Here is a 21,870-nt window from a genome sequence, read left to right as displayed (position 1 = left end):
GCTCGAAATTTGCCCTTTTGAGATCGTTTCGGGGCTAACGGGGGCTAACGGACGGGTTAACGTCCGTCCCGTTAGCCTCACACGGGGAACGCCCCACCGCGTGCGACTGGACAAGTGTCAGACGTACGTTGTGTGGGGCGAGGCGTAGTGGGGCGGAGATGCGAACTCCTAATTTGAGTGTCGATTTTAGAATGTGTAGCAATTGTCGGTCACACTTGAACATTCAATTGGGACCCTTTTACTTTGAACTGTGGAATTTTTCTTTTTTTTTTTAATTTTTGAAAACCCGGAAATTGGTGGCGCCATCGTGTCACATGGTAGTTCTACAGTGGAAAAACCCGTGCAGCATTCAGGCCAAGGTAGGCCAGGACAAGCCTTTGAACGCTTAGAGACTAGGAGTTGCTCGATGGGATGGCTCCATCAATGTCAGTAGCATTGGATCATGACCTCAAATCTAATAACCGGGACATTCTCCTGACTCAGACCGGTCCATGGGAGGCGCCGCTTACGTGCTAAAGGGGGACAACCATAATGCAAGGCGACCATGCATCGATGAGGTGACTTGGCACCAATGTGAAGGGTCTCCTGTATGCTGATGATGATAAGCACCTATGTGTCATGATGATAGGCAACCGCTTGGGCCGAAACACACCCGTGTGCTAGGGGCAACGGGATAGCTCAATCAGCTTGGGCAAGGGGCTAACGAGGTGAAGGGTCATGTTTGAGCCAGGCCCACATGTTAAGTCTCCCTTGAGTGTCGATGGCGCAATGCCGGTCTAACACTGTCCCATGAGCAAGTGTGCACCCATGAGGAACCCAGGTAGTCGTGTTAATCGTTAACCAGGGCCGCCCCGCAAGGGGATGATGGTCTAGGAGTGCCAAGGTTAGGCACCCAAGGAGATCGACCACCCCTTCTCAAAGAGTACGTTAAGCTTTTGATGATCTGCCTGAAGATGACATCAATTCTCCTAAAAATCTTATAGGCGAAAATGACAGTGATGTCCCTAACGTAAGCCTATCAAGCATGGGCAAAGCTCTGCACCAATTTAGAGGAAAAGAAATGGCAGGTGTCTGGCACATACATGGGTGGTATAATCATGAGGATAAATGGAACAGGAATTGTGGTGGACTCTTCCTATTAATATTATTTATCTGACGGTTGTCGGTGTATGGTCTCACAGACGCCACACGCCACGGTCTCCCCTCCCGATACAAACTTACAGAGACCGGGAAAGCGGCAACACCTCATCCTCATGCCCATCGATTTGTCCTATCCTTTCTACTAGAATACATACCAATCCCCAAGAAAAGCACAATTATATAACCATGTAGGAAAAGTTCTAGTGAAAAAGAAAAAGCAGCAAAGAGCAGTAAATGAAGATTTTTTATTTTTCCCACAGCACCAGAAAATAAAATACAAAGATATCACACCGTATAAACATATTCTCCACTCTGATGAGATATTACAGGTGCTGATTATTATTGACCTGCAATATTTATAATGGCATTTATCCGGTAGCAAATCAATATGTCAACTTTCAACCTTAAGTAACTCCGTCATTATTTGAACCCTGGCAATCCTATAAATGTCATGATGCTTTTAGCTCGATTCAAACAAGCTAAGAGAATGTACAAGACCGGATATACATAATTGTTTACATAAAAGACTAAGCTAAAAGCCTAAAACAAAGATGAAAGAACACTCGTAAAAAAGAAATGGGTAAGGGAACCAAAATTTCATCAAACCAGAAAGCCATTAAGGTGACACAGGTGCAGGAGAAAGGTGCATATCTAGTTTCCCTGATTACCTGGCTTCAGCAGGGCTTCAATTCAATTCCAATGCTTAAAAGAGTTCGAGCTGATTCTAATGCTTTCTCACCCCCGAGTTCTAATGCCTTTTCTCCAATCAAATCACTGTCTATGTCCATTGACCACTGGGTTGAAGCTCTTTGATTTGGTAAAGCTTCAGACTTCTTTATTTGTGCACTATTCATGGCAGCTGCTGCAGCAATAAGAAGGGCAGCACTTGGTGGGCCATGGCGTTTCTTTGGTACTGGCATGTCGTGATCGTGTTTTCCCTCGTATGTTATTATGATAGCACTTGTGTCATCTGTAGCCCTCTCTACATGCTTCCGCACAGGGCACCCAGCAGATGTGCATTTGTAGTAGCTCCTGAAAATTTATCATAGGAAAGGGCAGTAAAAATAGAGTGAATTGCAAGATACTGTCTACTTATGTCAAAGCATGGATGTTCAAACGTCAAAAACAGTTCTCTTCTAATCAATTTCTGTAACCACCAGCCAAATAGAGTGTGGTTTGAACTTCAGGCGTGCGGAGACTTTGCCAGCAAAGAAACAACACTGGTACAGGGATAATCCGACATGAACCATTTTGTCTATTTCAGCTCTAGAATATAGATCCTAAAAAGCAAAGACTTAACAAAAATTTGCTAAAAAATGACTATATTTTATGTCATAGAGTTTACCTTTTTTTTATCAATAACTGTGGATTGAATTAATATTAAAAATATGAGAAAATTACAGGGCAAGGGGGCTAAACAATCTTAGCTCCCAAGAACCACCATTAAACATCAAAAGAACAAAAATTACAAGACAGCCCAGAAAATAGAATGTCTGTTCACCCCTTGTCTAGCTAGACCATCTGCCAAAGAATTTGCACTTCTTTTTACCCATTTGTATTGGATTTCCATGTCCTTAGTCAGCCACTTGAATTTCCACTTTTCATTACTGTAATTCCAAAGTCTAAAACTATCCTCTTTCAGCCAGTTTACCACCACTCCAGAATGTCATAGAGTTTACCTAAACCAGTGTTCTTTCTTCCCTTCCATCATAAACCAACATAAAAGCAAGGATGGTTTTTGAGGAAGGTACAGTTGCCCCTTAAACAATATATGCTCAGAAAAATATCAAAAGATCTTCAATTCATAAGAGCAATTGACTATTGCCCCTTTAACAAAATATGCTAACCAAGAGTTTGTATGTGTATACAAACAAATACAAGGGGAATGATTTGGGCACATTCCAGTGAAAAGAGAAAAACACCCCTATTTCTAGTGACAAACGTTTAAGACACAAGGGTGCTTTTCCTGATGAAAATTTAAATTGGGATGATGCACAAATCACACCCCTAATTTAAAGCACTAAGCATTATATCTATAAAAGGGTCTGTTTTTCCTTTTAGGAAAAAGGAGCTCTATGCTCTTGACAATGATAAACATGCAATAAAATTTTTCATAGAAAAGAAGAAAAAGAAAATCCAAGGTATTCAAAGACCAATTAGTATGACGCTCTTATGGTGCATAATGCATTCAAGGTTCATGCAATCCACTTTACATGATTACATCCAAGGTAATGTGCTTGGCTCCCATGCATGCGACAGATTTAAGGCACATTCCCTGGATAACTGAGTGCATGGCGCACATTTAGGTGATAGTACTATAGCACTTCTATTAATTGGCACTGATTCACATTGCAAACATGCAGGGAAGAGGGATCACCATCCAGTGGCTCCATCAAGAAACCACTGGCATGGTAGATTGATAGCACCAAATTAGGAGAGGAGTTATGTACATTCCTGACAATGGCAGTAAGTAGTTAGACCTGGCAAGGTTTAAACTGAAAACAGAAACATTTCATGACAGCATATTATATATAGTAATAATCTTAACCCCGTATTATGTGATAAGATCATTTACCCCACAATGGCAAGTAAAATTCTTGGATTTACATAAAATAGGAAAACAAACCATTAAAAATTTATTCAAAGACTAAAAAATGTATTAAAGCATACCTTGGGTAAGGATTTCCCTTTACCATTTTCTGACCATATTTGCGCCACCGGTAGCCATCGCCTGAGATCCCTACATCACCAGCTGCTTGCACAACTATCTTAGGCTCTTTCACTGTCTTAAACAGTGGAGTTGAGTATGCTGCACCAGTGTCCTTTATCCTGCTTTGACCCAAAAAATTAAACAAAAAAAGGAAAATAAAAGGTAATTAATTTGGAGGGACCAAATCTCTTGAAATTACTTGCCTCCGTTTAGCATCCTGTTCATCTACATGCTCTCCCTCAGCCTTCATGTCATCTCTTCCATTAGAAGCACTTGAAATGGGTCTTTTCTTTTCAGGTGTTGGCACTATTGCCTCTCTGAGTTCTTTTTTAGGTGTAGATGGATCCGACTCTAGTTTTTTGACTGGATTGTCTATGGTTTCACTCTCTCCAACAGGACTAGCAGATGATACAAACCTCCGTGCTTTGGTGCATCTAATCTTCCGAGGTGGATCGTGGTTATGCCGACCTTTATAAATAATTTCAGTCACAAAGCCAGTATGATCACAGCGCTCAACCTTCTTCTTAGCATGACAATTAGAATATGTGCATCTGTAATAGCTTCGAGAACTCTCAGTACTCTTCACCTGCTTCTGCCCATACTTCCGCCAATTATAGCCATCACTAGTGGGTGTCTTCGTAACCATATGAGAAGATTTAGTTTTCCGATCTGAGTTCTGGCAGTCCAGTTCCGATGTACAGATATCAGTTTCTTGCGGCAAGGGTGGAACTTTTTGTTCTTGTGGAGCTGGACTTGGTTCAGATGGCATGGACTGTGGAACAGAAGTTGGTGATAACTCTGCAGAAGATGATGGATGCACAATTTGAAGCTGCTTCTGAGCTTGAGCTTGAGCAGTTACACTTGCCAAGGCTTCTTGATGGGACATCCCAAATTGTCCCTAAGGGAAAAAGGAATAAATATGAAATGCATTAAAAACTAGAGACCAAAGACATTTCAATGTAAGAGGATTTCTTTTTTAGAGAAAGAGTAACTTCATTATATTCCCAGCAAGACGTACATGAGAGGATGTACAGATTGGCATGGTTATGTACAAGATGGCACCCAGCCCGGCATCAAAAAGTTACTCAAGCATGGCATCGTTCTTACAAAAAATACCTCTCAATCCTAGATTTGCCTAGAATGTTAGCTATGAAAATTATTTCTCCTGGTATCCATTTCACCTGGGCAATCAGCTGAGCTAATGTTTCTCTGATTTCATTAAGAAGTTTGCTAGTCTCTATGGTCCATTACCAAGTTTTTTGGCACCATTAGATTATGTTCCTAAAATTTCCTTTAACTACTATGAGATTTGAATATGCTTTGCTGCGAGGAGATCCATTAACAGAGTCTAACTTCAGCTTCTGCAGAATTTTAATATTACATATAGTCTAGTCTTGATCTCAACCATGAGTTTTACTCATTTGGACCATACTTATCCATCAAAATACAAAATAATGAGAGACAATTTGCTTGCTTCATGATTCTGAACTCATCAAAAACTTAAGATATAAATTTTCTTCTATGCTTAACAAATTACAACTACATGAACAATATATATATATATGGATATTTAAGACATAATTGTCAAGGCAATGCCTAGGTGACAAGGCACCCATGGAGGGTCACCTCGCTTAAGCACCTACCTGTTTTCTACATGGCACTATAAAATATTTTATATTTTTATTTTTTAAATTATAATTTTTTTAATTATAATAATAAAACAGACATTTTTTTGGAAAAAGGTAATGTAATTTATTCAACACATAAAAGAGAGATACAACAAGACCCAGACCACTAATACTGCCTGGGCACAAGTCAAATTACAAGCTCATCCATGATTTAGAACAAGACAAAAGAGATACATTCTGGTTTTTAAATTCCTCATTCACCGACACCCAGGAACATAGCTTGCCCACAGCACTCTGCACTACTTCATCTGGGCCTTTAAATTTACCAAAGAAGATTCTGTTATTTCTTTCAGTCCAAATGGACCATAACACAGCTGCCAGAATGGTACTCCAAACAAGCTTTCCTTTCTTGCTGAGACCCTCAACTCTCCAACACATCAGCAGCTCCTTCATAAATTTTGCAATAGTCCAGCTAATCTTCAAAACCTTAAGAAAATGCCCACAGACCAAAGAAGAAATTGGACAGTGGATACACAAGTGCTCTGTAGTGTCTGCAAGATTTCCACACATAACACAAGAGAGATCCAGAATCTAAATACCACGTCTCTCCAGGTTAGTCTTGGTCAGACATTTATCAAGAGCCATTGTCCAGACCAGGAAATTGATCTTGGAGGGACTAGTTGGATTCCAAATTTGCCTGACAGGGAAGTTCTCCTGACCTAATCTGCACAGCTTAAGAAACAGGGATTTAACTGAGAAGCTACCGTCTGCATTCCACTTCCAAACCTGTTCATCCTCTAAACTCAAATCAATCATCTAATTTTGAAGCAGCACCAACAACACCACATACTCTTCCTCCTCCCAATCAAACAAACTTCTCCTACAAAGAGGAGTCCAAATAGCAGAGTACACCAGAAATGCTACAGCTTTTAGCTACTGAAGAATCTTGATTCACAGAAATTTGGAATAGAAGGGGAAAAGCATCAGCCAAGGGACCCTCTGAACACCAGGGATCCTTCCAAAATTTGATTCTATCCCCCTTACCAACCTTAAATCTGATCTCATCCAGGAAGAAAGGAATGTTCTTCGAGATACCTGCCCGGAGAGATCTACCCCCATTTAGATTAGGCTCCTTAGGTCTCCAATCACCCCATTCCACTCCGTACTTTGCCGCAATAAGGCTTCTCCACCATGCATTCCTCTCAGAAGCAAATCTCCATAGCCATTTACTAAGAAGGGCAGAATTAAATCCCTTCAACTTTCTTATTCCCAGCCCACCAACTTCCTTAGGGAGGCACACTTGCTCCCACTTTACAATGTGAATCTTCTTTTCATCTTCCCAACCCCTCCATAAGAAATTCCTTTGGAGTTGCTCCAACCTATTTGCAATTTTGTTTGGGATGGGGAAAAGAGAAAGGAAATAAATATGGATGTTGGAAAGAGTGCTCTTAATCAATGTAACCCTACCTCCAAACGATAAATATTTTGCCTTCCAAGAGGCCAGTTTCTTCTCCATTCCCTCAATAATTGAGCACCAGGTTGAGGAGGAAGAGTATTTAGCCCCAAGAAGCAGCCCCAAATACTTTACCGGGAGGAAATTAGTTTGACAAGCCATCACTTTTGCACATTCTTCTAAATTTGAAACATGGCCCACTGGGATGATCTGACTTTTACTCAGGTTAACTTTGAGACCAGACACCACTTCAAACCAACTCAGAATCCCAAGCACTAATTCCAATTGAGTCATAGAAGCATCAACAAAACATAAGGTATCATCTGCAAATTGGAGGATATTGACTTTCTCCTTTCCAGGGGAGATTGAAAACCTATTCCATAAACCAAATTCTGCAGCCTTCTTGCTAAAAAGTGTGAGAATTTCCATGACACAGATAAACAGCAAAGGGGACAAAGGATCTCCCTGCCTCAGACCCCTAGAACTACCAAAAAACCCTGTAGAATGACCATTAATTATGATTGAAAATTTTGGGGTCTTAATACAAAATCTGATCCAATTTCTCCATTTCTATCCAAAATTCATTCTATCCAACACACGATCCAAACAATTCTAGTTGATGAAGTCATATGCTTTCTCAATATCAAGTTTACAAATCACACCCGGGGTTCCCTCTCTTCTTCTGGAATCAATTAGCTCATTGGCAATTAGAATTGAGTCTACTATCTGCCTCCCTGGAACAAATGCACTTTGGTTATTAGAGACTTCATTTTTTTGGTTTATATACTAAATTATTCATTTTTTGGGTTTATATACTAGTTTCTTTTTATTATTTCTTAGGGTTCAATCAACACACATGTTGGTGTATGTTGCTGTCTTGAACCCTTAGAGACTTCAAAACCCAAACTAATAAACAAGGAAGAACTTAAAATTTTGTCCAACCCACACTTCTTCACACTTACTCATTCTTGTAAATATATCCAGTTCTTTTTTTTTTCAATAAATTTACTTGTTACCGATCAAATAATATGTTGATTTTCTATGTTTTAACATGAAGCTCATACTTTTTAATGAAGATTATTGATAATTACTGATGAAAGGTTATTGGTTGCCATAGAACTTAGGAAATTACTATAGGATTCAAGGTTCTTATTAAAAAAAAAAACTAGGCACCCCCCCCCCCCAATTGCCTAACATTGCTTTTACGCCTTGAAAACTATGATTTCAAAAGTTATGTTTTATAATACTCACATATATGTTATAAGACATAATATATGTTATATCTTATATACAAAACAACACATATATTGTGGGCTGGGCCTAAAGTATTGAACCATGGCTGGGCTAGAAATGGTCACCCATAAGGTCAAATGTTGTAATAGGAAATGGGAGCAAAGACCCATTTTAACCCCAATGATACTCCAAATCCATACTAAAACAACCATTCTGCCTTTCTTTTTCTTTTGTTTTCTTGGTTGAGAGTGGATGGCTCCCTTTTTCTGATCAGCAAAAAATTTTAAAATTGTATTATCCAACCACCCATAGACACAGTGAACAATGATTCAAAACCCCGGATGGAGAGAATTACAATAATGCCCAAAACATCTGCTGCCTATAGACCCTTTGCTTTGCTAATGTGTTAGCCAATCCATTTGCAGTCCTTACCCAAACAAAAGTAGCATTCAAATCTTTTGACAGGTTATCTACTTCCCCAAGGCATGCCTATAAATCAAAGACACGCGGTGTCTAGAAGTAGTCCAGGATACAACCAACTTTGAATCCCCTACAACTTTCAAATTCTTGAAGTTAGACTGCTTAGCAAAACTTAGGGAAGTAGACAGTCATCACTCATCAGCTCAGCCTTGAGTGAATCTCCAACTCCTATAGGTCCCAAAAACATAGAAATCACCTTGCCTAAAGAGTCTCCGAAAACACCTCCAATACCTGCCCTCCCTGGGTTTCCCATGGAGCTTCCAACAAAATTTAGTTTTATTTGGTTACATGATGGGGCTTTCCATTCCATTACCACCTTTTCTTTCTCTTTAGAAGACTTTGACACTTCATTTCATGCCCTTGTTATATCATTCACTGAAAACATTTGGGAAAGTTCAAGTGTTTTTATCCAATGTGCAATCTTCATCTTTATAGTTTCAATGACTTCCTTGCCCTGCATTTTTCTTTGAAGATTCTTCCATTTCTTTCCTCCCAAATAGTCAATCCATACCAACTCTCTTTCTTGGCTACCTTAGGAAATTTGAATTGAAGAGGCTCACTACATGCTTGCAATATGCAATAGCCAGCCTCTTTCCAAGGGAAACCTCTAAAGCCATTTTCCTAGAGTTAAGTTCCCTACTCCAAGCCCCCCCCCCCTAGTCCTTTAGTTTACTAACTTGTTCCCATTTCACTAGATGAACTCTCTTCTCATCCCTAGGCTCCCAAAGGAAACCCCTCATGAGTTTCTCTAACTATCTTGCTATCTTAGTTGGAATCCAAAAGGTGGAGAGGAAATAGATAGACAAGTTTGCCAAAGTTGCTTTAATTAGAGTTATTCTCCCACCTTTTGTCGAATTCCCACCCAAGAGGATCCCTAGATACTCCATTTGCCATTTCCTTATCTCACACCCTATAATCCCTGCTAGTACACTCAGATCTTCCTCTTCCATATTAATCCCTCCCATTTAACCCAACTTACTTATATCACCACACCACTTGTAAATTGAAACAGCAATTTAGGGACCACACAAGTACATGAGCTGTAGTAGAAGCATTAACAAAAATCCTAACATTGCATACAGGACATAGTCTTGTAGCATGGGAGCATTGGTGCCAAATTTCAAACAGATTTTCCATCAGATTAAGGAATCCTCTGGATTGCCCATGTAGTCACTTCCCCAATCCAAAGTCAGCTCTAACCTAATTTTTGACTTTTAAGAGTCCAAAAGAAACAGGGCCTTTTATTTGTGTCATTTAGCAACATACATTTGGCTCGAATTTACCCTAATAGGTTGGAAATCTTTTTTGGGCAACCTTGGTCCCTCAAATCTACCATGCGAAAACTCTTTTGCATAGCTTCATTCACTTGTGTTGCTGTTTGAATTTTCTTATTTATATTTTTTATGTTTGTAATCAGATCCTTCCACATAAATTTCTGTTATTCATATTACTTCTGTGATCTTGTTATTGATCCAACTGCTGGGGGGGACATTCGATAATAACCAAGGTTATCATATTCAGTTATGCTTGCAATATGGGAACCATAATCGTCAAGGTGTCACCTAGGCAAAACCTTCCTCCTCTTACTCTCTTCATATTAATACAAAAGGGGCCCCAACTCTTGTTCCTTTTTTTTCTTTTCATTACTCTCTCTTAAATCTTTTATTAGTATAAAATTATAGCCTTTTTCAGCTGCTAAAAAAATATTTTGACATAAAATTCCCCTATAAAATACTAATTGTATTATAATATTGCTTTTGAGATATTAAAAGTTATCATCATCATCTAAGCCTTGTCCCAACTATATGGGGCTGGCTACACGATCCTATTTCACCAGTCCATTCTGTTCAGTGCCATTTATCAATCATTAAAATGCAATTTTACAGTTTTACTTTTTTTATCAATAATTTGCCAAGTACTTAGATGAATTCCAGGGTTATATGGTAAATAGTATTGCTACTTTTTCCAATTTATAGCATATTATTTGGTGTAATGAGTTGTTATGTATTGAGATGAGATCCATTGTTGTATAGTAAATAGCACGGCAATCTTTCCAATTTATAGCATGTTATTGGTATATAAGACTAGGGAATTAACCTAGAATTTATTTTTTTTCCTTGTCAAATTCATTACCTAGGCAAAACCTAGACCTAGGTTGGGAAGTGGGCATCTAGGCTCCTAGGTGACTAGGCACTCCTTTGTTTCCTAGAATCACATATACACCTTGCCAATTATGATGGGAACCTCCGGAAATAATAGGGGGACATATTTAATTGCACTTGCAACATCTAAGAAGTAGAAGCGTAGAGAGTTTATTTACTTACTCATACAGCCATTCTTTTGAAAAAGAAAATCCACTACTGCTTCTTTATCAAGATTTCATTGTGCCCAACAGCCACCGTACACTAGCGGTTACTAGGGGTGTAAGTGAAACGAGCCTACTTGCAAGCTACTCATGCTTAGCCGGCTAAATACTTGAACTCAACTCACAAATAATCGAGTTTGAGTCGAGATCAAGCATGTCAAGTTCAAGCTCCATACTACCCAGCTTGAGTGGCTCATAAGCCTAATAGAGTATATAATAAGACACTAATTTTTTAATGTATTTTTATTTATAATATAAATAACTAAATAGCCTTATAATTGACATTCCTGATATATTTTTATTTATAATATTTAAATATTAATTTATTTATAATCATGTGGAGTCATGTCGATACTCAAGTATGTCAAGTATCAACTCAAGTTGATTTCAAGTATGAAACTCAAAACTTTGATCGAGCTCGAGTCGAGCTGAGGTTGAGTAGCCTAATATTCGACTCAACAGCTCAATTACACCCCTAATTGCCACATCTGGAAACTTGGATTGAGACATATAAGCCATACAAAATTCAAGTTGCACTTTTTAACTCTCATGTCAAGAGTGATTAGTTGGGTTATAAGAAATTCACTTTTATAATAATAATAAAAAAAGAAATTTCATTAAATATAAAAAAGATCAAATCATTACAAATCTAATGATGATGAGAGATCACCTAAGAAGCAATACAAAGAAGAACAAAATCATACAAATATCAATACCCCTCATCTTCCAATTCTAAAACTGACCAAAAACCTGTCCCAAAGGACTCTTTTCAAACATCCATGGAATCTGGTAAAATCAAAATCCAATCCAGCAACCAATTACCAATCACTGCACAAAGATTTTCCTTGCTTTTTGCTTTTCCTTTCAATCAGTTCCTTTCCTTCCAAACCTCCCAGCATATTCCAAATGGAACAGAACTCCAAAAGATTTTTACTTCTTTACTTCCATGAAGAACTCCCAACATACCCCATAAAACTATTCTAAAAAACCTGAAGAAGATATCACAGATGAATTTTGAATGAGAACAGCCAAAACAAAGATGCAGAATATCTTGTTTGCATCAAACAAATAGCATCTATTGGAAAACAAAAACCTCTACTTTTTAAATGGTCCTGCATAAAAATACTGTTCAGAGCTACTAACCATGTGAAAGCTTCCACTCTTGGAGGAACCAGATTATCCCACACACCTTTATGTTTGACTGTTCAACCTGACTTCTTGCCAAAACCCTGTAAAATGATTTAACCGTGAACCTGTCATTCCTACTCTCTTTCCATCATCTCAAGTTTGACCCATCAATTTTGATTTCCACCAATTGAAGTTTCAAAATCAATGGCAAACATTCCTCCACCTCTCTATCTAAAAAGTATCTTCTAAAGATCAGACACCAAACAACCAACCCATTTCTCACTTCATAGCATTGGGAAATGGTAATACTTTGCTTACTTAACCTGTAAAGCCTTGGACATATCTCACACAACGCACCTGCCAAAATCAACCTCCCAGAACTTGATAAATGCCCCATCCACAACCTTAAAAGATGTTAGACTGGGAACTGCCCTATCCCTGCCTTAATTGGGTGATAAGAAATTCATTGAGTTCAATAGTCAGTCTCTACTGATTAACACCCAAAGACTAAATCATGAATGTAGTTAAACCACGTTATTGACATAATCAATGTGATCCTCAACATGTCATGATCGTGGAGCCAGTCTGGAGACACTCATCCATGTCAATGGCAACTTCATGGAACATAGCTTAGACCACTATTTAACACTGAGATCTATATGGGCAAGAAACCTCATAGCAGAAGGATTAGGCCACTATTCCATGATGAGAATAAACATTAAATTCAGAAGAAAAAGGAGAAAATCTAAACAAATACTAACATAAATCAATCAAGTTTCATTCATAACTTCCCTGCAAAAAAAAAAAAAAAAAAAAAAAAAAAACAAAACAAAACAAATTCTAAAAAACCAGAATCAATAGCTCTTTGCGTGATCCTCCCACATCATAAATAAGCAGCTTGCATAAAGACAAGACCCAATCTACAAATAAAACTAATAAAGCATTTCAGAAAGTTCAAAGCTCACTACAATCCCCATTTGTCACTCATATCATATCTCTTTAAGTCCAGAATTAACTCAACAAACTGATGAAACAAAATACTTAGCCACATCAAAGAAAAGAGATAAACTACTTTACCATCTTTCGCATGAAAATGCATAAGTTTGGAACCAATTTCATTCCTGTCCATATTTTATACGCCATCTCCAAAACCCACCATATTGTAACGACACTTACCCAGTTCAAACGAATATCTGACTAGATGAATAAACAACATAACTTTACCAACTCATGCAGAGGGTGAAAACACATAGAAACACCAACTTAGAATAAGAAAACGAATACCCAATATTAAAACGATTTATACAACTTGAATTCTCAGTAAAGTAGTGTAACAGCTAACAAGTGGTAATTCACAAGAAAATCCCACAACCTTGAACCCCGCTGGATCCAGTGACACTGGCGAGCAGACCATCGGAAACCCTGTCGGATCGACAGGAACAGTAGGAACCATTGGATTGGATGAAGCTGCCGTCGAATTCGCCGTGGGGGAAGCCATCGCACCGGCGAGCAGCTGAGAGAAAGTACGACAACCAGGGCCATGAGCCTTCTCAGACGATGGAACCGGCGGTGGTACCACTAGGGTTTCTGACTGAGAACTCTGGCCTCTGAGCTCAACTTCGAGCGAAGAAGAATCAGGAACAGATACACAAGGCAGTGACTCCTGTAACTTGGGAAGAGGCTTCTCTTCTTCTAACTCTTCGTCTTCTTCTTCTTCTTCGTCTACTTTCGATCCTTCTTCTTCTTCTTCTCTCACTCTCTTTTCTTCTTTTGGAGCTCCGAGGCTCTTATCATCCGCCATGAAAGCTCTGCGATTTGCAGGAGAACAAAACGGGTTTCGGACGGTTTCAATGTCCGAAACGAGTTTCGTGCATGGAAACCGGTTTTCGTCCTTTGTCTCGGCTTCGAGAGAAGAGATGGAAGGGGTTTTAAAAGGGAGAAAGAGATAACATCTTCTTTGACTGATATTGACCAGGTGGTTTTAGGCTTTTAGCTGCAACTGGCACCGTTACCATTTCCGTTATTTTCCGGCCGAAGATCACCGCTCTTTCACATAACGTCTCCCCTGACGGCGTAGTTAAGCCGTCTGTTAGCCGCTTTGACAAAGGCATTAGTAACTTCTTTTAAAATTTTTTTATAGGGCAAAGACATAATTAAGGCTCCATTTGTTTGCACTTTGAATTTATTTATACTAGCAGTAGCACAAGTTGTGAAAAAATACAAATAAAAAATAGTACAATATGTAATTATTCTACATTACTACTTCATCTTTAACATGAATAAAACAAATAATGTCCAAAACAAAATAAAATCATATTTTATTCTCAATTCATTTGCACTTTCATAACCTTATCCTAATACAAATAAAATTAAGATAAATTTTTTAAATTACCTCTGTTATTTAAATAATCAATTATTATACTCTTACAACGCCTCTGTTATTTTAAACAATTGATTAAATCTATCCTTAGTATTAGTATTGTTAATATTCTAACAAAACTGTACGCACTTGACACTATATGACATATATTTTTTAAAACCAATTCTACCCTTGATCACTCTCCTTTCTTCTTCTTCTCCTCCTTTGTCACCTTCCAGCAAACCGAACTAGCTCGATTCTTAACCAACGGCGACGATAACTCCCTCCATCTCTCGTCTCTCTCTTCTTCTTTCCCTTCATTCTCTCTCCCTTGTTTCAGCACCGCCGCTGCGGACACCTCCACCTCTAGTCCCTCCCTCTCTCTCTCTCCTTCTTCTTCCCCTTCATTCTCTCTCCCCTGTGTACTCCTAGTCCTTACAAGAACCAAAAGTGTCGATATTGGAATTCCTAAGGTATCTCGACCACAGGCCTCCATTGTCTCTCTCCATGTGCAACGGCGCCCATGTGCTAGAATTCTTGAGGTATCTCGAGTCTCGACCAATTCGGGAAGACCAAAGTCCACACCTAAATGTGCCCCTTCTTCGGCCACCAGAATCCCCCTGCACCGTGTCCATGCCCACTTCGTCAAGACGTCTCCAAGCTGCCTTTGAGGAGAATGGTGGAAAGCCCAAAGCCAATTCTGGCCCAAGAGGAGAATCCATTCAAGCCATAGAGGTGGTTGAAAGAACGGCGTTTTTTCACCTGAAAATTCATTCAAATACCCAGTGTTTCAGGCTGGACTCAGGGTCTGCCTTTTGAACTGCTCCATTAGATCCTCGAACATCCAATCCAGACATCTACAGCTAATTCCAGTGGCCACATCGTCCGGCAATTTTCTAATCGCATACGTCCTCTTCTGATGAACTGGATTCCTCCTCAATGTCACTATGGAGGGAAGTTGTCTCTACAGAGGAGAAATTTGTATTTCGTGTTCCATTGCAGAGGAGAAGTTGCCAAACAGAGAGGGGCCGAGATGGGAGGACCCAAGAGTTTAACCCATAAAAGAGATGGACCGATCCACAGAATTGGATCCTTTCCTTTCATTTGATTCGGCAGATGATTGTGCAATGACCGTTTCGTCTGAGATCAATATAAGTTACTAGGTAGCCGTTTAGGGTTTCTGGCTTTCCGTTGTCATTTAGGTTTCTAGGTAATCGTGAGGTTCGTGAGTTGCAAGCCAAGGCAAGGGCGATCAGCTATGAGAAGAAGAAGTGGAAGCTCCCGCAACAGAGGAGAAGAAAAAAGCCAGATGTCCAGTTTTGAGTATCTCTCAGATCTGATTTTCTTGTATATCTGAGAGACTCGAAAGTTCTAGAACTGCTCAGAGATCTCTACCCTTCTCGGCCTTTTTCTCCTCTGTCAGCTTTTTCTTTTCACTGCACAAATAAATGTCGTAGGCGAAGGGGATCTGCTCCGTTTCTATTTTCGCACGTAAATTTAAATTAAAGGGCAAAACGGACATTTTGACCCTTCCATCAATATTTAATAGTGTTAGACAATAATCAAACATTAGGAGTATACTTAGTCAATTAGCTAAATCATAAGGGTAGTTTAAGAAATTTATCCATAAAATTACATTACCATCACGATTAATAATCATCAGTTACCACACCTATAATTTTTTAATATGATCTAATAGGTGTGTATGTGCCATCACTCAAGCTGTGGAGCTTTTTTGCTTAGTGATTGGTAGAGGTGGCCACAAGTCAAGCTTTTAATGAGTGAAAAGTTCAATTTGGCTTGTTCTATGTCAAGTTTCGAGCCAATCAAACAAACAAACAAACATACATATGTGCGTACGTACGTATGTACATACATACAAACATGTGTGCATTATACATATAAAAAATATTATATATAATATTTTTATTTTTATGTATAATAATAACTAACTTTTATAATTCTTACATTTTTATATGTCAAATAAAAATTAAAATTTTATATATTATAAAATGTTTGGCTCACAATCAAGTTCAAACCAAGTCAAGCTCGAATTTAGAAGCTTTTGATTCGAGCCAAATTCAAGCTCAAGTCTCTAGCTTGAATTGAGCTCGAGCTCAAGCCTCATAATTTACTAGTGAGTCGATCTCAAATAGTCAAATATTGGGCTTAGCTCGACTTGAATCCACCCCTAGGTGTGTGGCACATGCGTTTTGACCACAAAAACACGAGGGCAATCAAGTTGGGCCTGTTGCTATTGATGCCCAAGCCAAATGGACTCCCATAACAGTTCTAGCCTCTACGAGATTAGGAGACCACTAGGTTGTATTTAAGGTCTCATTTAGGAGGGCGTTAGCATTTACTAATCCACTTTGAAAAAGCTACTAAAAAGACTACTTTCACCAAAAAGTTGATTTTTCAGCTCATAAGCTTTTTTGGCTTTATACCAAACATGGTTCAATGTATTAGTCGTATGTCCTAAACCAATCTAGTGATAATGTAAAATGCCAATCTTGCACTATTTCATAATTTCATACTTTAATATAAATTGGGCATTTTTCATTCATGTCTTTTTGCTTATAATTACATGAATAGTCCATAGTATTTTTGTTGAGTTGGTATAAGTGTGCGAGGAATTTGAGATATGTCTATCATTGGTACAAAATTCTAAAATAGTTCATAGTTATAGGATTATCAAGAGGGCTTTGATAATCGAAGATGACTAGCACATATTATGATTGCCTTAAGAGGTGACAAATCTCAAGTCGCTTGTATGGAGACACCAAAGCAAATATATGGATGCTTGTTAAAGAACAAATTTATTGAACCTGACCCACTAATAGAACAATCGCATGGAATCAATTGCCAATAATTGTTTCTATCATCACAACTATGTAGATGATCCTTAGACTTGAGGCATCATGGATATCTTGTGTATGAGATGCTATATTTTGATTGTGCATGTTGGACAATATATGCCCTTAGCTCTAATCGGACTGATATACATAAATATTTATTTATAAATGAATAAAGTACACTATTGTTTCATGTTGATATTGATATGTTTTCTGTGAATTATTCCTTAAATTAGATATTTGTGAGACCTATGTTAGTTTAGAATGTTCTTAACCATTGTATAGACTTGGGAAGTTTATTCTGTCAATACTGACACTAGTATGCTGCCAAACAGTTGGAGCAGCTTGCCTCAACTGCTAGAGTTAGACCCTAAGCACAGGCAATGTGTGTTTAGAAGAAACACTAAACGTGGACTGATTTCTAGTTGTACCCTAGACCTTGGAGATAGATGGGCAAAACTAAAAAGTTACATATAACCTCAAACTAGATTATGATACTGCACTAGGTGTTGTACTGGGTTGTCTTTGATGTGCCAATCAGTGAGACCCATCAAGGGTCAACACCTGGGCATGTTGGGGCAGTTTGGGAGTTCACCTAAGTAGGTGATCATAGTGATAGGATCGGCCCCTTTATCGGACAAAGTGAATATCAAGGTATGCACTCTCTCTTATAGAAATCTAAACTGTTGGCAGTGGATTTCAAATGTATTTGAAATCTTTTTTTTTGCAAAATGTACTTATATGTTATATACTACTATTTTATGAAAAATGTTTTAATCCTAGGATCCATCTGAGCAGAGAGTGTGGCACTACACCTTGCAGCCAGGGGAGAGGTCCTTCCCTGTCAAGTAATAATTTGATCATTATGGGCCGAAAGGTTAAGTATAAGAGACCATTATAAGGTTAATTACCTGATGGGTTTTAGCTCACTTAAGTCCATTATCCTTGGGTCTTCATACGATGGCTGAATCTAAGGATCATTTAGATGTAAATGTTGGGCCCATACTGAGCCCATGCTGATTGGCTAAAGGGTTCACTGTTCTGAATAGTGAATTTGGCCTAGCCTCTTACAGAGGTGGGGCCGAACCCTTATGGATTTGAATGAAACCTCTGTGGGATCCCATGCCATACAATATCAAGCCTAAAGTGGTCGTGCAACACCTAGGGTTGTGAGCCTTTGAAGTAAATGGGCCTAAGGCCCATGATTAATATGATTAATTAAGTTATGTCATGTGCTTTTACGATGAATCTGAGTTTGGTAATAGGTATAGAGCACCTATCCTCTTAAGAGTATAAGGCTTATCTCTTAGTAGAGTCCAATTTAGATAATCTCCTAATTTGATTAAGAGAGTGCTCCATAAGGAGATAAAAAGAAGAAGAAGGCGAGCCAAACTTGAACACCTATCTCTCTTGTCTTCTCATTTTCTCTCTTGTCTCCCAAGAAATCCTCGAATGACCTAGGTTTTTAAGAACTGATTTTGATTAGTTTTCTTCTTTGTTAAATTTCAGGCTCAATTACCCCACTCGATCCAAACAAGTTGAATAGTAGATTTGTTGAAAAATAAGTGTTGTTGAATCGGTTCTCTATACACTATGTCATCTTCAGTTGGAGAACGGTTTTGGGTTTGACATTGGGCGTGAACTACCACATTGGGAGCTACGATTTGTGGTCTCCATATCAGATATAATCTCCCTTCATTTTGGTTTAAAATCTGGTACAATTTAATGCAATAACGTCCCTGAAATTTCATATTTAAATTTACTAGAAAATCGGTTCTCGAGAAAGTTAGAAAATTTTTTGAAATTTCGGAAAGCCATCTTGCATAGTTTGGCCATCCATCTAATGGATTCTAACCCTATTCCAACAGTGCAAACACTTATGTCTCCTTAACTAAGGGATTTAAGCATGCACATGTTGACTATAGTGTCTTATACATGGAAGTGTGCAAATGCACAAAATGGAATCTATCACTCTCTATGAGGGAGAATTTCTTGTGTGACTAAAATTGATGTGACTCAATAAGTCTTTGAACAAGCAGAATGATTTATAGAAAGAGTTCCAATTGTCACCATATGAGTTGTCATCAATTTAATGGGACATATGATTGAGCCAATGGAATTTAACATATTCAGCATGATCTTTGCTATTTTGGGGCATTATATGATAAAAGGATCCAATTGCATGGTAACTGTAGATTTAAAGGTTCATTTGTTGAATTCAAATTATTAGGGTGGTCATGAAATACTATTAGGTGCCAATTATCACTTGTGATCTATGGAATGCCTATGAATAATGATCATAATTCACATCCAAGGGAGAATGAAAAGAGTTTTAATTCATGCCCCTAGGATGATTTGAAAAATCAGAAAAGCCATGAAGGTATCTTTCACAATGCCCATTTGGGAACGCTTTAATGCAGTGGTTTCTGGCATTGCAAGGTAGGCCACATGAAAAGCCATGAATCTATATTTGATGGAAAACCTAAGAAGACCAAAAATGCTTGCACTGAGTTGAGAAATTGACATTAGGGTGAAGCTAGTTTTGGTGGCTTCTTCAAAGCGTCTCAGATAATGACGTTCAATCAATGTTGACGCCCTCCCAAACAGCCCCTAAGGCTGAAAATGATATCCATTTTTCTGAATCTAGATCGAAATCAGATACGGTTCATATTTCATAGTTTATATTTGGATTGAATATGGACCAAATCCTGCCCAATCCAATATAATTTCATCCAATAATATATATGTTTACATTTTTAATTCATGTTATATAATGTCAACAATTCCTTATTTTTAGATTATTTTGTTAATTTTTAATTGAATTTATTAGCTATTCGATATCCAAATTTAATATAAATTCTAGACAAAATCTCTGGTGCATCGGTTGTACCGTGCAACAAAAGATGATGACTAATGATATCTTTGCTTCATGTGTTGTTAAAAATGAAAGTAAATTTGTATTATATAAGGCAGATATATACTTGCCTTGGGTTCCATGTTAGTGATAAAAGTTAATTTCAAATATCACATATCATACATGGTTGATATTTTTTTCTTGAAGACATGTATAACACTAGTCTTGTTAAACATAAGAGTACACTTTGTAAAACATGTATCAATGATCGAGATGTCTTTAACATGATTGGTTGAGATTTGGATTCAATATGTAGCCAATGTCAATGAAAACAAAAACAAAAAAGGTGGACATCCTATTAGAATTAAGTCTTATCCATCCACTAACAGGAAAGGAAGGTGGTCACTGCTTTGTGAAACCAGCAGTCGGGCATCTTACGTTGCCCTCTACTTTAAGAGCCACTTGGTGGGGTGGGTGAGCCAGAAGCTCTGTGAAACCAGCCTTTGCAGAACCCATGAAGCTGATCACTCCCTACTTGGACTGGGTGAGCCAGAAGTTAGCCGAAGAAACTTAACTCTATAGACCCAATACAATGTCCAACCACCTTGTTGCCCTTGCTTGGGTTATAAGTCCATACCACTGAGCTTGGTTAGAAGTAGTGTGAGTCTAACATGCATCTAAAAGTCTTCTTTCTTTCTTTCTTTCTTTCTTTCTTTCTTTCTTTCTTTCTTTTGTCAATAAAGGAGAAAGAAGATGGGACTAATTCATTCATTCTTTATTTTGTCAATAAAGGAGAAAGGAGATGGGACTAATAGCAATCTAATAGTAAAATAATTGAGCAATAAAAAAATTGTTAAAATTGCTCCTATATCTATAGATGGACCCCAAAAAATGAGGGCTATTGAACTTGCCTGTTAGGCCTAAGCCAAAAGGGACTTTTAAAACATCACAAATAAACTAATAGAAATATACTATGCAAATTGAAAATTAGATGAGTTATGAGATAATGAAGGAGCTATTTTAGATGAATACCTGAAAACCATTAACATTATTATTTCCCTAATATGAAAACTTTAAGAGAGCATTTTCCCCCTAATATAGGGTTAATATTGTTTCAACGAATCACTCACGATTTGGTGGATAATTTGAGTTCAAGCATTCAACATATGCTTGTTTTTTCATTGAAATTAAAACATAAATTTTAGTACCGAACAAGAGAAGATATACAATTGGTGTTGGGATCTATTATGGCCTTACCCAAGAAGGGTGAATTGGGTATGATTAAAAAACTAATCTTCCTTGATAAATTAAAATAAGTTGCAACAAAATGGAAGGCTTAGAGAATACAAAAGCAATCAATTAAAAGAATATACAATAAATTCAAATAACCACATAAAGTACAACTAGAAAGTAAATAATGTAAGTACAGTAGCTATGAGTGTATGTGTGTGCAAACTTGAGATTAAATGTTCAAAGATTCAATAGCTTAGATGACTGCTAAAGATAATCTCAAGAACAAGTAAATAATTGCTTGTAATGAACTTAAGAACAAATTGATGCAATTAGTTAATAAATGAAAACATTATAAACAAATAATTGCAATAGTGTAAATGTAAAATAGTTATTCTGTTGGTTATTAGCGGATAGTAAACTTAGTAAACAATT

General features: G+C 37.8%; 1 protein-coding gene across 1 annotated transcript; it reads right to left on the bottom strand.

Moving 5' to 3' along the window:
* Positions 1-1,531: 1,531 nt before the first annotated feature.
* LOC104603288 (putative WRKY transcription factor 32) lies at positions 1,532-14,095 on the bottom strand. The gene is made up of 4 exons (XM_010267283.3): positions 13,510-14,095; positions 4,054-4,748; positions 3,811-3,969; positions 1,532-2,172 (listed from the first exon to the last, which is right to left on the bottom strand). Exons 1-4 carry the CDS (start codon positions 13,936-13,938, stop codon positions 1,815-1,817), a joined length of 1,641 nt encoding a protein of 546 aa, XP_010265585.1. The 5' UTR covers positions 13,939-14,095; the 3' UTR covers positions 1,532-1,814.
* Positions 14,096-21,870: the final 7,775 nt, after the last annotated feature.

Source organism: Nelumbo nucifera, chromosome 2 (genome assembly GCF_055504915.1).
Source record: "Nelumbo nucifera cultivar China Antique chromosome 2, China Antique-T2T, whole genome shotgun sequence".
In the NCBI taxonomy this organism is placed as follows: domain Eukaryota; kingdom Viridiplantae; phylum Streptophyta; class Magnoliopsida; order Proteales; family Nelumbonaceae; genus Nelumbo; species Nelumbo nucifera.
This window is presented reverse-complemented; position numbering and strand designations above follow the sequence as displayed.

What these genes read in the sequence shown, in the direction of transcription:
- LOC104603288 (XM_010267283.3), bottom strand. Translation starts at nt 13,938, where the DNA reads ATGGCGGATGATAAGAGCCTCGGAGCTCCAAAAGAAGAAAAGAGAGTG. An exon ending in TGGATCCAGCGGGGTTCAAG is followed by an intron (nt 4,749 to 13,509) that starts GTTGTGGGATTT and finishes TTTTTCCCTTAG; the next exon opens with GGACAATTTGGGATGTCCCA. An exon ending in AAGGGAAATCCTTACCCAAG is followed by an intron (nt 2,173 to 3,810) that starts GTATGCTTTAAT and finishes ATAAATTTTCAG; the next exon opens with GAGCTACTACAAATGCACAT.